Source organism: Crocodylus siamensis, chromosome 5 (assembly GCF_052110815.1).
Source record: "Crocodylus siamensis isolate JL-2025a chromosome 5, ASM5211081v1, whole genome shotgun sequence".
NCBI classification, from domain to species: Eukaryota; Metazoa; Chordata; order Crocodylia; family Crocodylidae; genus Crocodylus; species Crocodylus siamensis.
The window spans coordinates 162,709,050-162,723,600 of record NC_143399.1 but is presented as its reverse complement, the minus strand read 5'-3'; the positions used below and the strand labels follow the sequence as shown (position 1 = coordinate 162,723,600).

At 39.0% G+C, this 14,551-nt stretch overlaps 1 protein-coding gene across 1 annotated transcript in view; it reads left to right on the top strand.

Annotated features, from left to right (window-relative positions):
* The window catches only part of PHF14 (PHD finger protein 14), a 289,953-nt gene extending 277,315 nt beyond the window's left edge, over positions 1-12,638 (top strand). The window contains exon 20 of the mRNA XM_090046914.1: positions 12,455-12,638. Within this exon, the coding sequence (XP_089903040.1) occupies positions 12,455-12,529 (75 nt within the window). The 3' untranslated portion in view covers positions 12,530-12,638. The remainder of the gene's footprint in view (positions 1-12,454) is intronic.
* The last annotated feature ends 1,913 nt before the right edge of the window (positions 12,639-14,551 follow it).

Below are 14,551 nucleotides of genomic sequence, written 5' to 3'. Positions count from 1 at the left end.
ACAGCAGATGGTGAAAGTGATCCGCTCATGGTCACTGTCACACAGCTTCTGATTGATTGTTATGTCACCTATTAAAGTTCAAACTCTGTTTCTTATTAGAATCAAGAGTTAGGGGATAGTTGTGCATCTGATAAATCTATGTTAAAATTTCCTTTTCCCATAGTACCTGTAGTCAGTAATATGGTAAAAGAGCGTTTTCTTTTTTCCATTGATCTTTTCTTCTGATGCTTCAAATTATCTAAATTGTACCCTATTACTTGGTTGGAAGAAAGAGGTTCTTTTTTAACCATAGATTTTATCATTTTCAACTGTAGAAAGATCTCTGTTTACTGACAGCAAGGGTGTAGAAACAATGGGTGCTTCTATTATGGGTGGACTAGTGATCAAATACTGTGTACAGTGGTCAGGGCTCTCAGTTATTCAGATGTAGGAATTCATTCCTTAAACACACTGGATCTTAACAGACCAACTAAGAAAGAGCCAATTCCTGCACAATCAAATAAAGAATATTTTAACTGTAGGTTACATATATTAGCAATATATAAAGGCAAACCAAATCAGAACTAAAATAGTTCAGGCTTATGAAGTGGCCAGTATCTTTTGGCTGCACCCTGTCACCTAGGGCAGCAGCTGTGGAGCTGGAGGCAGGAACCCAACCAAGACTCTCCACCTGGGTGAGCTGGAAACCTCCTACATTTAAGTGTATAGATGCAGAGGTAGGATCAGTAACTTAATGGTAAAATGGTTTCTTATTCATAAAATTAAAACAAATAATATAGAGCCTACCCTTCTACATGTACAGGGCAATTTTGCTTGATTTACATTTATTTAATACTTGACATTAAGATCTGAAAAACTGTTTAAGCATTTGCTCATCAAGTGTGAAACATGTCAGTCCGATGCCTCCACAAATTAAAAACCAGGCTCGAACTGGTAAAGGACAAACATTTCCTCAGTGTTTTACACAAAACAGAATCAGCTGAACTTGTAAAGCAACTGTTTGGTTCCCAGTACCACCTGCCCAGCAGAAAATCCCAACTACAGTGGCAGTCAGCCAGAGGGGCCAGTCAGTGCAAGGGCTGCCTCCTAAGAAGAAGGAGAAACAGATGGAGGGTTTGAAAGCTAGCATAAAATCCTGCTGCTGTAGTGAGTATTAAGTGAAATGTGGTTATAAGGAATCTTGCAATAGTACATTTATCCATCTAATCAGAATTAGAAACCAGTAGATAGAAAGTACAGAATACTGGCAAACATTTTAAAACGCCTTCAAGTTCTTGAATCAGTACAAGTTCAGGGGGTTTGTTTTGTAATAAACATGCAGCTGCTTCTAGACACTGAGAGGCTCTTTGTTAGAAAAAGATTTTTCCTGGTCTTGCATTGCCACCTAGAGTACAGAGCCATTTACTACATAATGTAGTCCAAAGCTGTTCTTTGGAAAAAAATATTCATCACTTCAGCATTGTTCTTGAAACTGAACAAAATGAGGGTGGAGAAGCACAACGAGTTAATTGATGTCATGTTTACTTTACAATACAATGTTTAGTTCATTCATAGCCTCCATTTTTAATATATCAGATGCGGAGCTTTCTGTAGGAAATTGGTGGGTTTGGAGATCAAGAATTAATGGAGATGTATACTAAAAGGTATGACTGTCAACTTTCCAGTGGTCCCAGAGGATGCATTTTCTTGATGGCTGCTTCAGAATACTTTGTGAAGCAAATGTCAAACTTGTCGAGGCTGTCACTATGAAAATGATCCATGTAGCAAGGGTCTTCTTTCCTTGGGAAACAAACAGCTGCCTTATCACTGCATAGCTGCAGTGACAGAAACCTGTCATCTATCATAAGGAATTTATATCTGCTTCTAATATCCACTGGTAAAGAGCTTTTCCAGTTGTGCTCTGTATTCTTGTATGACTTCATTATAAGGTTTGTCAGGAACACATTTTAGGAAGATGGGCATGTGAGTTTGAAAGAAAAATACCAAGCACTGCAGCACAGGTTACTAAAGCACCATTTATATTGCTTAACAGATAGCATGATTTATAATGGAATCTATAGCCTTTTGAGCCCATTTGCCCCCAAACTTGACCTATTATGTTGGAAAACAGGTAAGTATTAATACAGAAAAGCAGTGGTACCTCCTGAAATCCCCTCCTGAGATTTCAAGATTCCTTCTTGGAGGCACCTTGAAAACATTTGCTATATTTTCCTGCTTCTAACTTATTTTTGTTAACCAGAATCTGTGTGATGTGATTGCTAGAATAACTGCTTTCTGGTTCAGACTTGAATACTACAAATATTAAACCTCATATTTTAGGGAAGTTTTCATATAATCACACTGTTCTGAAAAACCCTAGACAGTGGAAAAGTTAGGGGAAAAACAAAAGATAGGAGAGCTGAAAAGATTTTAAATAGCATTCGTTGTTGCTCATGTGCATAGTTTATATAAATATTTCTATAGGGTTAGTGAGTTAATGTATTAGAGTATTATCATGTTCTAGTGCATCAACATTTTAGAAGATAGGTACCTCCTAACCGGAAAGGGAATACATCCTTCTGCACAATCTCAGTGTAGCTGAGGCTCTCATACCTTGAGACAAGCACTTGCCAATATCTTGCCACACATTTTTCAAGTCACTCAGAAACTGTTTCCTTGAAACATTTAATTTCAAGAATTTAAAACTCAAGGCATCTGCCTTGCCATAGGCTTTATTTAGTGCCTCTAGGCATTCAGTGTGCCAGCACCACAAAAGTAGCATATCAGAGCAGGGTTCCCATGGAACTCAACTGCATTAAGTGATGTCATAGATTATCTTTCTGTGAGAGCAACATGCAAATTCACCAACTATTTAGAGTGACTCTCTTCAACATACAACAATGCATAAAGCTGCTATGCTTCTAAGTAGTCTGTAACATCTACCAATTCTGTCTCCAGTCATACATTGGCATGTTATGCATTAAGGGCAATTTATGGGCAGATCAGTGAGCTTCACAATACTTTTGAAAATAGCATATAACTAGACTCTAGACTGTCCAGGTCCGATGAACTGTCAAGATAGAGAGACACATTTTCTATTCATGTATTATATTAAGTATTCTTGGCATATACCCTATAATTATTATCCTTGCTCTTGACGATAGAAAATAATATTTTCTTGTTTTTGTTTGGTTTCTTGCTATTTAATTTTCAAGATTTTATGGTTGTTAAGGTAGAAGTGCCCTCTCTTTTTATGTCTCTGGGCTTTAAGTGTAATGATCATCTTTACAAAAATGTAGTGCCTCACTCCATAAATCATTTAATAGAAATCAGTACATCTCCTCCTGGAGTAAGGTAGAATGCAACATGAGTATGAGCATGTCTGAGGCAGTAGTTCTTTCTGTATCAAATCCTAGGATATGCCATATCCCAGTGAAACTTTTAGTCAGTCTTGGGAGTACTAGTTTTTGCTTATTCTCTTCTTTATTGGGATTTTCATAACATTATACCACTAGCTCCATGTTAGTCTTTTACCTTAAATTTTATGAATCACAAAATAACTATCTTAGTATCTTCATCAAATGTTTCTTTGTAGTAAATGTTATTTAGATGTCTGTTTCTTCATCTTGACATATGACAGGTATCTTGCTATTTTTGGTCCTGTAACTGTAGGCTTCAAGCTTTTTCTTATTTTTTTTTCTTACATATAACATACAGAAGGACAAATTATAGCTATGGTTTAGTGCACAAATCTAAAAATTGTGTCTTTCCTAGTGCAGTGAATTGATGGATGATGTATAATATGTTCTATATATAGAATTATCTCAAATCTCCTCTAGAGTTATTAATTGTCTGATTCACTTTTTCTTTAAGACTTCATGTAATTAGTTGATGACTATAAATGATGATTAGTTAGTGACTATAAAAGCAGACACAGAAGTTTTTGAGTGAAAGGGATAAAAAAAGAACACTTAAACCCAGTGTGTAGTTCATCTCTTATCTCAGGCTTTCTCTGCATGAAGCAGTGCAGAACAGCTAGTGAGCGACTTTCCATATGGACAGTCTTGTTCTGCACTAAGAGCACCTGTTTCTGGTTAAAGTTAACTTGCTTCCAAAGTCAATTAATTAAAACTGGGAAAGGCACCTATATTTTTAAATAAATATCCACTTAGAGAACTAATCCATAATAGTTGTCCTGCTTTTAAGTTCACAGTCTATCTTGCTCCAAAATAGCTTATCCCTGTAGGCGTGTCCTAAGATAAGCAACTCTTCGTTACCTCACCCCTCTCTGTATAGGGTTTGGGGCAAAATGACATGATCGGTACTTTTAAAATAAACCACACCACTTGTTTAGGTACTAAACTTTACAACCTTATTTTTTAAATTCTTGGTGCTTATTAGCCGGTATAAGCCATCAGATCCAAATTCCCAGATTTAGACGAAGGTTTCTGATCTATTATTACTGCAGCTTTAAAAGAACAGCTATTCTAGGACGATGATATTCTTGGTCTGTAAAATGTAAATATGTATTGGTTGCATATTTGGGGATATTTTTAGGAGATTATTTGTAAGACGCACTTCTCCATAATTTGAATCTATGATTGTTATTCAGTAAAAATGAAAGAAATTGTGATGGGTTTAAGCTGGGCCTAGCTAGGGGTGGGCAAGCACGTCAGTGGGCCTGCACATTGACTTATATGTAGAACCAGAAAGACAGTCTCTGAGTTGTCCATCCCATGGCAGAAACAACAACCCTGTGCCACTCCTTTAACCAGATACAGTCAGGGCCACTGCCCTGCTGCTGTAGCAGCAGCTACTGGAGACTTGGAGTCCCCAAGGCAAGTAAGACTGATTGGTCTCCTCACCACGTCCTCCTCCACTGCCCAGTGCTTGGCACCCTTCGCCTCTTCTCTCCAACATGGTTTTATCCAGAACGCTAAACGTGCTAGCTACGTCTCTGTGCACCGTCTACTAACAACAGTTAATTGAATCTTTGTCATATTTGGGTGCGTATTTAAAATGTTAATCGATTCAAATTTTTCTAAGATTTAACAGTGCAAAAAAATAAATCAGACTATAGCAGGCTCTGAGCAAAAGAATATAAAATGGAAATGAGTGTCAGTACTGCCAGGTGTGAATTTTTCCAATTGCAGTGATTAAGTTTTGGAAAACTAGGATATTGCCATTTTCACATAAGCCTCTAAACCAGTAATTGTTAACCTTTCTAGACTCAAGGCACCCCTCATCTTTTGGCTATGGAAAAATAAAGGAGCAATTTTTCTGTTTCAGAGAACTCAGAAAAACTGGAACAAGTCAGAATGTTTTTAACGCTGTGGATTCATATTTGATATTTCTAAGTTTGTCTTATAAATAATGTTTGCACATCTAACAGTGCTAACACAGCCTGGCACACTGTGACACCCTTAAAAGGCTCTCAAGGTACCTCAAGTTGCCACAGCACCCTGATTGAGAATCACTGCTTTAAACAGTCCCCAATAAGAGCAGCCTTTCTACTCTGGACTGATTTTTGAATCAATAACAAAATGAAAAGCTCTCTGCTGGGTAATTATTTTCCCACCTAAAATTTCCTTTCAAAAAATTCTTTTTACTTCTCTCAAAAAAAATCTAGTATCTCTGACATAAAATAGCTGTTATGTCCCATGTGTGGGTGAGGGAATTCTATATGTGTACTCCGTATAGCATGAGTTTCTTCAGGATAAGAAACTGTATAACTGTAGGTGGTAATTAGTAAAGCAAATACATTAAACTTGTTTAATCTTCAGTCTATTCAACATCATTCCATGATAATTAAGCTAAATAGTCCATTTAACTGAAAATTCAAACATTATGAATGACATTAGAAACTACAGCCAGTTAACTATTCTCTATACAATAAGGATGCCTCCTGAGGTACAAGAAAATGTGTTTTCAAATATTACATTGAATCTTTACAGGATTATTGTAACAGCCTGTTTAGAACCTGAAGGAATATTGAAATTTGCCAACTTGGAGGATGGTACCATAAATTATCTGGAATGCTAGTCCAAATCTTTCCCAAGTAAATTGGCAGTCGCATGCTACTTTCTAATTAATGCACATCACATCGATTGCAATAAGTAGTCATGAATATTGTTTATTCTTAGGGCAGGAGTGGGGGAAAGCGAGGATGGGGAGAACAAGAACTGAATAGTAATAGCTACCTAATATAAGTGTTTCCTCCAGTTTAAGGTTGAAGCGCTTTGAGGCAATAAAAGGAAGTTTGCACAAAGCAAGACTCATTGCTGCAGTGTTTTAACTCTTAACTAAACATATATATGTGTGTACTGTATATACCTAACATGCAATTTTCAGAAATTCAGACTACTGTCAGATCAAAATTGTTTTTATTGTCTCATTCAGGTGGAGGCCTCCTCAGAGAAGTCTATTTCCAGATCATATTTAAATGTTATGCTCTATGATATTCAGTAACTACACCAATTCAAAAACAAATGGGGATGTGGCTGGGAATTCCTTTTCTATTGCAGAAAAGGGTAGATTTTTTCCCCCATGCTATTTGGTGGCATGGGTGGCTTTATACTCAACACAGATCAGACCATTTTTAATCAGTCTTTCTACAAGATTCACCTGAGATACTAAGTCTGGAAAATTTCTGCTTGGAATGTGATAGAAAAGAGAGATGTAAATCGTTTATACAAGCTTGGCAATTCCCCATTGATTCTGCTATAAAATGGCACTCAACATTAATGTAAGTGTTTAGAATTTGATGAAGTTAAAAAAATAGCAAACTAAAGATATGAAAGAGTATGGTGAGGGCACAACTTTTTCTGTCCACAATTTTACATGCAAAAGCCCATTTTTTATATTCTGTTTGTATTTATCAATAGGGTTTTAATGCAAGGAATTTGTTTCTGTTTTACCCTCATTAAAGTCAGTAAGGAGACAAAGTATAAATAAAAACAAAAGCAATTAAAAAGGTGCATTCCTCTTTACCCAGAGCAACTTCTATATTTGCATTTCCCATTGAGGAATCGTTCTTCCAGATCCATATAAAAAATCACTGAATGCTGCTGTTGCAGCTAGGCAGTTGTGGAGGCAACAAACACAATCCCCTTGAGCATACAATTCAAACATTTCAAGCCTACCTAATCCCTGTAGTGTCTGATACTACACGTCTTTGCCCAAGTAAAGTAGCACCCAAGAGGCATAATACTCAGTATCAAGCAAACACTGCATTATACAACTGCCTTCACCACAAAAATTGATCAGCAATGGCCCACAGTCAGAGGCACAGTCATATGCTGAGGAATGCAAGGCTTTATAATAAATACCTCGGTATCATTAAAGACATTAGTATTCAATCAAATAACATCAACGATTCAATAATAAGGGAACTAGCCTCTTCAGGATACCTGCTACATCACAATCTAAGAAAGGTGGTATGGCCACATTACATTCATCCAATCCCAACTTCAAAAGTAGTTCTGCCTGAAAATGAAAGCATGACAACAAGCTGGGAGAGGAGGAGAAATAATGAATCATTGACAAATAGGAATAGAAGGGATCTCTAGAGGTCATCTAGCCCAACCCCTGCCTATTTTAAACAATCCCAGGCAAACTCTTGGCCAATATCCTGCTGCTGCAGGGGTTGTTAAAATACACTTGAGAGATCCCAGGAAGAATGCCATGTCTCCTACTCCAAAGTAAGGCAAAAAACATCAGTCTGTATAAGTCGAACCTATTGTGTCCCCTCGTAAGTACTTTTTCTGTAAGATGAACATGCATATTTCCTTCAACCTCTCCAAAGGTTATACAACAAATAATGCCGTTTTGCCGCCCCTTTTCAGAGCTGGTCTTGGGGTATGCAAAAAGTGTGGTCGCACATGCTTCACATTGTAAGTCCTGAGAACCTGCCCACTCACAGCTGAGGGAGAAGCATCTGGAAAGAAATATCTGTGGAGGAAGGAAAAGCCTGCAACTATTGTTTAGTATGTTAATTAATATCCCTTCCCCAGTTCTTCTTTATCTTTAAGGAAAATAAAGATCCCCAACTTCCTCTCCTTTTCCTGGGGCACACGGAAGGAGGAGAGTGAAATTCCCTTGGGTTTGACTATCAGTGTATGAGTTTTTTTCTTTAGATAGGCAGAAGCCCAGAATCCAGATTACAAGGGGAATGAGCTGAGAGAGGGGTAGCTATGTAGGAGTTGGAGGGTATATGTGAGGAAGCAGAAGTAATTATGTTGAGAGCTGGTGGCCAGAGCTGTGTGCAAGCATTCATTTCTAGCAGTGAAAAAATTCCACTGCTACAGAAGATTCTGGGAGAGGGAGCAGTGCAGGCATTCAGCCTCCAGCAGTCCCCTTTCTATATGCCTTCCAGAGACTGTGGTGATCCTGGTCTGGGACAAGCATGGGAAACAGTGAAGCAAAGCCCCTATCCACTCCTCATATTGGGGACTCTGGTATGAGAAATGGGCCGGTGGCTTGCGAGACAACTCCCACAGGAGCCAAGCAAAGGGAACAGCCCAGAGTCCCTGGTATGTGTAGAGCCAGTGGGGAGCAAGGACTTTTATCAGGTTAGTGCTGAGTTCCTTGGAGTTCGTTTTCTCTGGAAACTGCCATTTTTGGTTCAGGAGAAACAGTGTGAACATTTGTACACTTGTGATTTCTACCAGGAGAATAATGATTCTCCCAGTGAAAATAGAAACACTTGGACATGGTCCAGGAAAGATTATTGAATAGGGGAGGTTGGTTGAATGGAGTGAAGGTCACTTGCACCAGGCAGTTTGGGGTAACTCCTGAACAATTCCTGAAGAACCTAGCTTTACAACCCCCCTGTAGATGAGTCACCCATTAAGGAAGATTTCCACCTCCCCCCCCCCCCGAAGAACTAACATAGCTTCTACTAGAGTTTTGTTTGAATATCCCAAGATTCATTGTCTCATGTAGACAATTCCTCTTGCATATTAGCTTTAAGATACTTGGCAGTATGAAGTTGTGGACTTTTCATGGGCTTTCTGGCCTTATATTATCTCTTATTTTCAGTCTGGGGTTAGATTTTGGAAGTGTTCATTCTTTTCAATAGAGATGATTTTTTTTTTATCATTTCAGCAGATTAAATAAGCTGTGGTACTTCATCCTCCTATGATACTAGTTCCTTTGGCTCTAAAGACAAAAAAATAACCAACTCACCAGGTCAAGAAATGAATAACATAGTAGAGCATTACAGCTAACTTAACTTATCTAAAACAGATATTTCTACTAACACACCACTTTAGAAGGCTGGTTCTTAAGTTAACTGAGTCAAATGTACGAGAGAGACTTACACATCCTGTTCACAAATTATCTTCCTCGTTTTGATCATTATGTGGAAACCTACAAGAAATCCCATCTAAGCAACAGCTTGTTTGTGACTTTAAGGTTATAAGGCGTCATGTACGTCACTATTAATGCAGTGACGATAATGCTGCAAAAATACAGAAGAAAGTGAATGGACCTGCATATGACCCTTAGTGGTCAATGTATGCCTGAACATTTCTTGCCAGACTGTATTTCATATGCTACACTTTTAGTTTTTGGTAATAGCACAGAGCAGGAAATGCTACATGTTTTCTCAACTAGGTATTTTCTATTGGCTTTTGTGTGTATGTGGCCCCCATAACCCCAGAAATGGAGCAACTCACTTAATGTAATCATCTTTCAGAATACTTTCAGATTGAATCTGAATTATGGAGAGAGGAAAAGCCAGATCGGTTTTATATCTCCTTAGACATTGTCATATCAAAAAATAGGCATTCTACCCTAGAAGGAATACTTAAATTGACATGGTTAGACATTTGGGCTCCTGGAGTCAATGGAAAGGTTTTGCATGGTTCCAGAGGACCACAGCACCTGAGAGCTAAGCAGGGAGATGCCTAGAATCAGCTATTAGGAAACAGTAGGCAGAGGCATGTCAGAACATCAGGTCTCCACCTTTCCCTCTCCCCCTGCCAAAAAAGTGCCAGTATCACTTGATATTCATAACCCTACTTGCTTGCTCTCATTTTCTCCTCATAAATTTTCTAAACTCTTAGCTGTCCAGTAATTCATCTTTAATAGCAAGGGGTGAGGGTACCTCCAGCCAGATTATTTTATAGTTTAGTAGCTATACCCCTCTCCTTGAAGGTAGGAAATGAGAGTTTAAATTCCTTTAAACTGAGGAGGACCTAGAGCCAAAGCCTCCCACTTTCTGGATAGGTACTGTAACAACTGCTGTATTGTGCAAAGGGTAGGAACTGGTTTCTTGAATGAATGACTGTGGGCGCTGCAGTTTGCACTCTGTGTTGTCAATGTGAGTTAAAAATGCTTTCTGAACACCTAATGGATCAGGGACCTACGCTCCTCCCAGCTGCAATCAGCATCACAAAGGAAGGTTAGCTCGGAGTTAGGTGCCTGGGTTTTAGATTTAGGTTGTTTCTGAGCATGCTCAGAAGCCTCAGTCTGTGTATTTAGGAATTTTCCAGCCAAAATGAAGACTCAGTGATTTTCAGCACCTAAGCAGCTTGTTCTATCTATCGTGCTGTTGATCTAGATTGCTTTTAGTGATGCCGTAGGTGCCTAAATCTTGCCTACGTCCCATTTATGTGCCTAATAGCAATCTGGATATGGTCTGCAGTGAGTTGCCTAAGGCAGGGGTATCAAAACCATCTGGCACTGCAGGACCAAGACCAACTCCCTGTGCCGTAACCGCAGCATCAGGTCCAGTGAGCACACAGCATGCACTGGCCTGGGGCTTGCTGTGCACATAGCACAGTAGCCAGCACAGATGTACACTGCCCACAGCATGCTAGATCCAATGCCACATGTAGCCCAGGAATGGTCTGGGCTGCCAGATGCAGCCTGCACCCTGGACCCCCTGTGTCACATGGAGCTCTGGGATCAGACTGTGTGCCGTGGGCAGCATGTGCCCTGCACCAGGGCCATGTGTTAGCAAGTGCCTCGGCCAGTGGCTAGACTGGGCATGTGCACTGCACACAGTATGGGGGACAGCATCGGGCGCACGCTGTCTCTGGCAAGGTCTGATCCAGACCAGCCCTGGAGCCAGTATGGAGGGCTGGTCGAGCAGGGCCCTCTGTACTGTGTGCAGAGCGTACAGTGCCAGGTCCAGCCCATGCACAGCACGCAGCGCACAGGGCCAGGGCTGGCATGTGGGGTCAGTCCAGAAACCCATGGGATGGATCATACAATTCAATAAGCTGGATCTGGCTCATGGGTCATATGTTTGGCAGCACTGGCCCAAGGAGAAGCAGAAAGGTTTTAGTGTAGTAGGTGGAACTGAAACCAATTTTCCTGAGTCCCAGGCTAGCGTCCCAACCCTTCTTCCTTTTCGTGGCAATAGCTCTGTACTACTGACCTTGGAAAAGTGTGTTCAGAGCACTTCTTAACACCTAAAATTTCAGTGCAGTGTTCCTATCTTTTTATTGAGACTGACAAGGATTTCTGGTTTTGTAAAGCAAAATGCAATCTGTAAGAAGTTAGTATGCATTTTGAATGTATTCAGAGGCCTATTTATGATGAAAAGGGTTACAAATTATCCTATGAAATATTTCTTAAAGCTTCCATAATTTATACTTTGGAGGTCACCATTTAGTATTGGACACATTCATTTCTATAGAAACAAGCATTATGATGTCACTTCATTTATTCAGTGTGATCCAGAGGAGCCTACTGTGAATTATGAGCCCAACTCTTAGAGCTGAAGCTGTAGAATATTGTAAGCATGCTGCTGCCTGACATGCTCATGTTTCCTATTTTAGACCTGACTGATCTTCAGATAACATATGGTGGTACAAGTAATTGGAAAATTGGCAGACCTGTCAAGAAAATATGCTAGATGGGACAAAAATACGTTGCTGCAGCACATAAAGTGTCTCTGAAGTTAAATTTATTGTCTTTTATCAAATGGTGAAGTAAACGTATCTGGTCTCAAAAAAATGAAGCATTTTTCAATGGCAGATGCTTTTCAAAAGTAATTTTTATGACAGCAGTGGAAGTTTTTTGCATATTAAATGGAAATTAATGGAAACCTCTAATCAAGAACCAAAAACAAAGATGTGGGAAATACCTTTTCGTACAAAGTTTAAATATCATTGAACTCTACTTCTGTGTTTTACTGGCTTCCTTTATTTAACACATCTCAAAACAGCTAATAAATCAATTGACCCTTCCTAGGTAATCTAATAAATTGGGGTTACCTAATAAATTGCTATTTTGCTAAGAAGATAAGTGGTTAGAACTATTTGAAATCTAAGGAGTTTTTCTTTACCGATTTCTCTTTTGTCTGTAAACTAAAATCAGGTTTCTAATAATTAAAATCTTACACTTATTTTCTGTCACAGAATGACAAAATATTGAAAGGGTAGGCTTTTATACATACTGGTGTCCCTGCAGAATATAAGTCTCTTCAGTAAATCAGATTTTTTTGTGTTGTTTTGTTTTATAGGAGGATGAAAATGAAGCTGAGGACGAAAATCTATCTCAGGAGCTGAACATGGAACAGAAAAATTCAAAAAAATAAAGATAACTGTCATGTTTGAAATATTTGCAAGTTGTGTATCAGTGGTTAAAGTTTCTCATTGTAAAATTAAGAGAACATTCTCAATAAAGTCATTGAAAATTAAAAGTCATGATGCACTCGGGAATTGTTTAAATGGCTCTTGGTGACATTTATGATTATGTTAAAATTGAATTTTTAAGATTGGAGGTAAAGATCTGTAAAATTATAGACGGTTTTAGAAGAAAATGCAGAAAAGCAATGTTAGATACTTTCTTGGCAACACTTGCTCTATAAACTTATTAAATGTTTTTCACAATGGCCAACAGCGTACGTTCTGGAAAGGGCAGTAGTAACTCACACTCATTCAAGTATCTCTGAGCACAGATGCATAGTTATTTGCATTTGACACTTAAGAGTTTGTTAAAAGTATGACCAATTAAATGAGTACATGAACTTTTCATCTTACCAGCCACTGAAATCAAAAACAGTTGGTAAGACCATTCAGGTCCTTCTTTCAAGAATTTTCATCTGGCAATAATTTTATGTTTTTATTGCATGCTATTTGAAATTTTTCTGTGTTGCACTGCCAGAGAAAACTTTTCCCTTGGGTGATCACAAGATCTGTGACAGAATGTTGAGCTAATCCCATTATTTCCCATTGCATATGCTCACACAGATTTAACTTGTCTGTAACCATTCTGCCAATCCAAATAAATTAATCTTCCTTCTTCCCCTTGTCCCTGCTCCTTCACAGGTATCTGCAAAAAACTTCCTGCTCCAGGGCTGTGCATATTGCTTTACATTTTTTCTTTAGACTGTCAGCCAATAAAAAACTAATATAAAAACTCCAAATTGAGGTTTCTTGCATGATGGTATTGAAACCTACATCAGGATATGAGTAACACTATTGAAGTCATGTGGGGTTTACTTGTATTCTGCTCTGCTAGAATCAGGCTTTAAATTGATATTTGTATTTTCTCACTACCTTGCATTTCTGTCAATGTGTTACGTCTTGTTGGTGTATTTATTTACTCCCATCCATATCAATAACAAAAAACTTTCCATTTAAATTGTTGAATTCGAGAGAATGTCTCACAGAGCCATTCTTCTAGCCCAAGGGTTCCCAAAGATTTTATGCGGCGGCCCGGCAAACCATGGCCCAGAAGTGGCCACAGCCTGGTAAAGCACAGCCCAGCAGTCGCACCCAACCATGGCTTGAATTTCTGGCCAAAAGACAGGTAAGGATACCTCCATCCCCGGGTAAGGGATGAGCCAAACGTTGCACTGCCATGGGCCCTGCATGAGGAACCACGGTCTCTCCGCCTGGCTCTGAGGGGCCGCAGTTTGCTGGTCCGCAGCCACTTCCGGTCTGGCAGCCAACCCACTACAGCCCAGCGATTGAGAACCCCTGTTCTAGCCTATCAAACTCATCTTTTTTCTATAGCATCTATCACAATGATAATGAATTTTTGAGAACTGTGAAAATCAGCACGTTTGAAAAAGTAACTGGTAGTGATGAAAGAACATCAGCCAAGTTTGAAGAGTGAATGGGACATAAATACAGAATTTAGAGGACTTCGTGGGAGACTTAAGAGAAGTTAGCCCTACTACAGCTGAAAGCTGGTGAAGAAAAAAAGCAGTTTCTGGCAGTAGGACAGACCATCTTTTCAGAGTCGGAGAGTATGATTTCTCTGTACAAAACCTCATCTGTACAAAGCTTCATTTCTGTCAGCTACTCTGTCTGATGAGACCTGCTTCCATTTTAGCCTTTCCAGAAAAAAGTGTTAAATAGTTTCAGCACAGCTGCACCAGAAGACGTAGGTGCAGCTCCAAAGTTTTATAGAAAGGACACAAGATCACCTCAGTGGCTCTTTCCAAAATCCTGTCACCAGTCCTCTGTAGAAAAGAACAGAAGGGTGAAATAAATATTCTTTTTTACAAGTCAACCCAAAAATGTCAAAGCCAGTTCTAACAGCATGATTCTTACAGACAGTAGAAAGAAACAGCAGAAATTTTCTGACAAAGAACCCAGAGCAGTGTCAT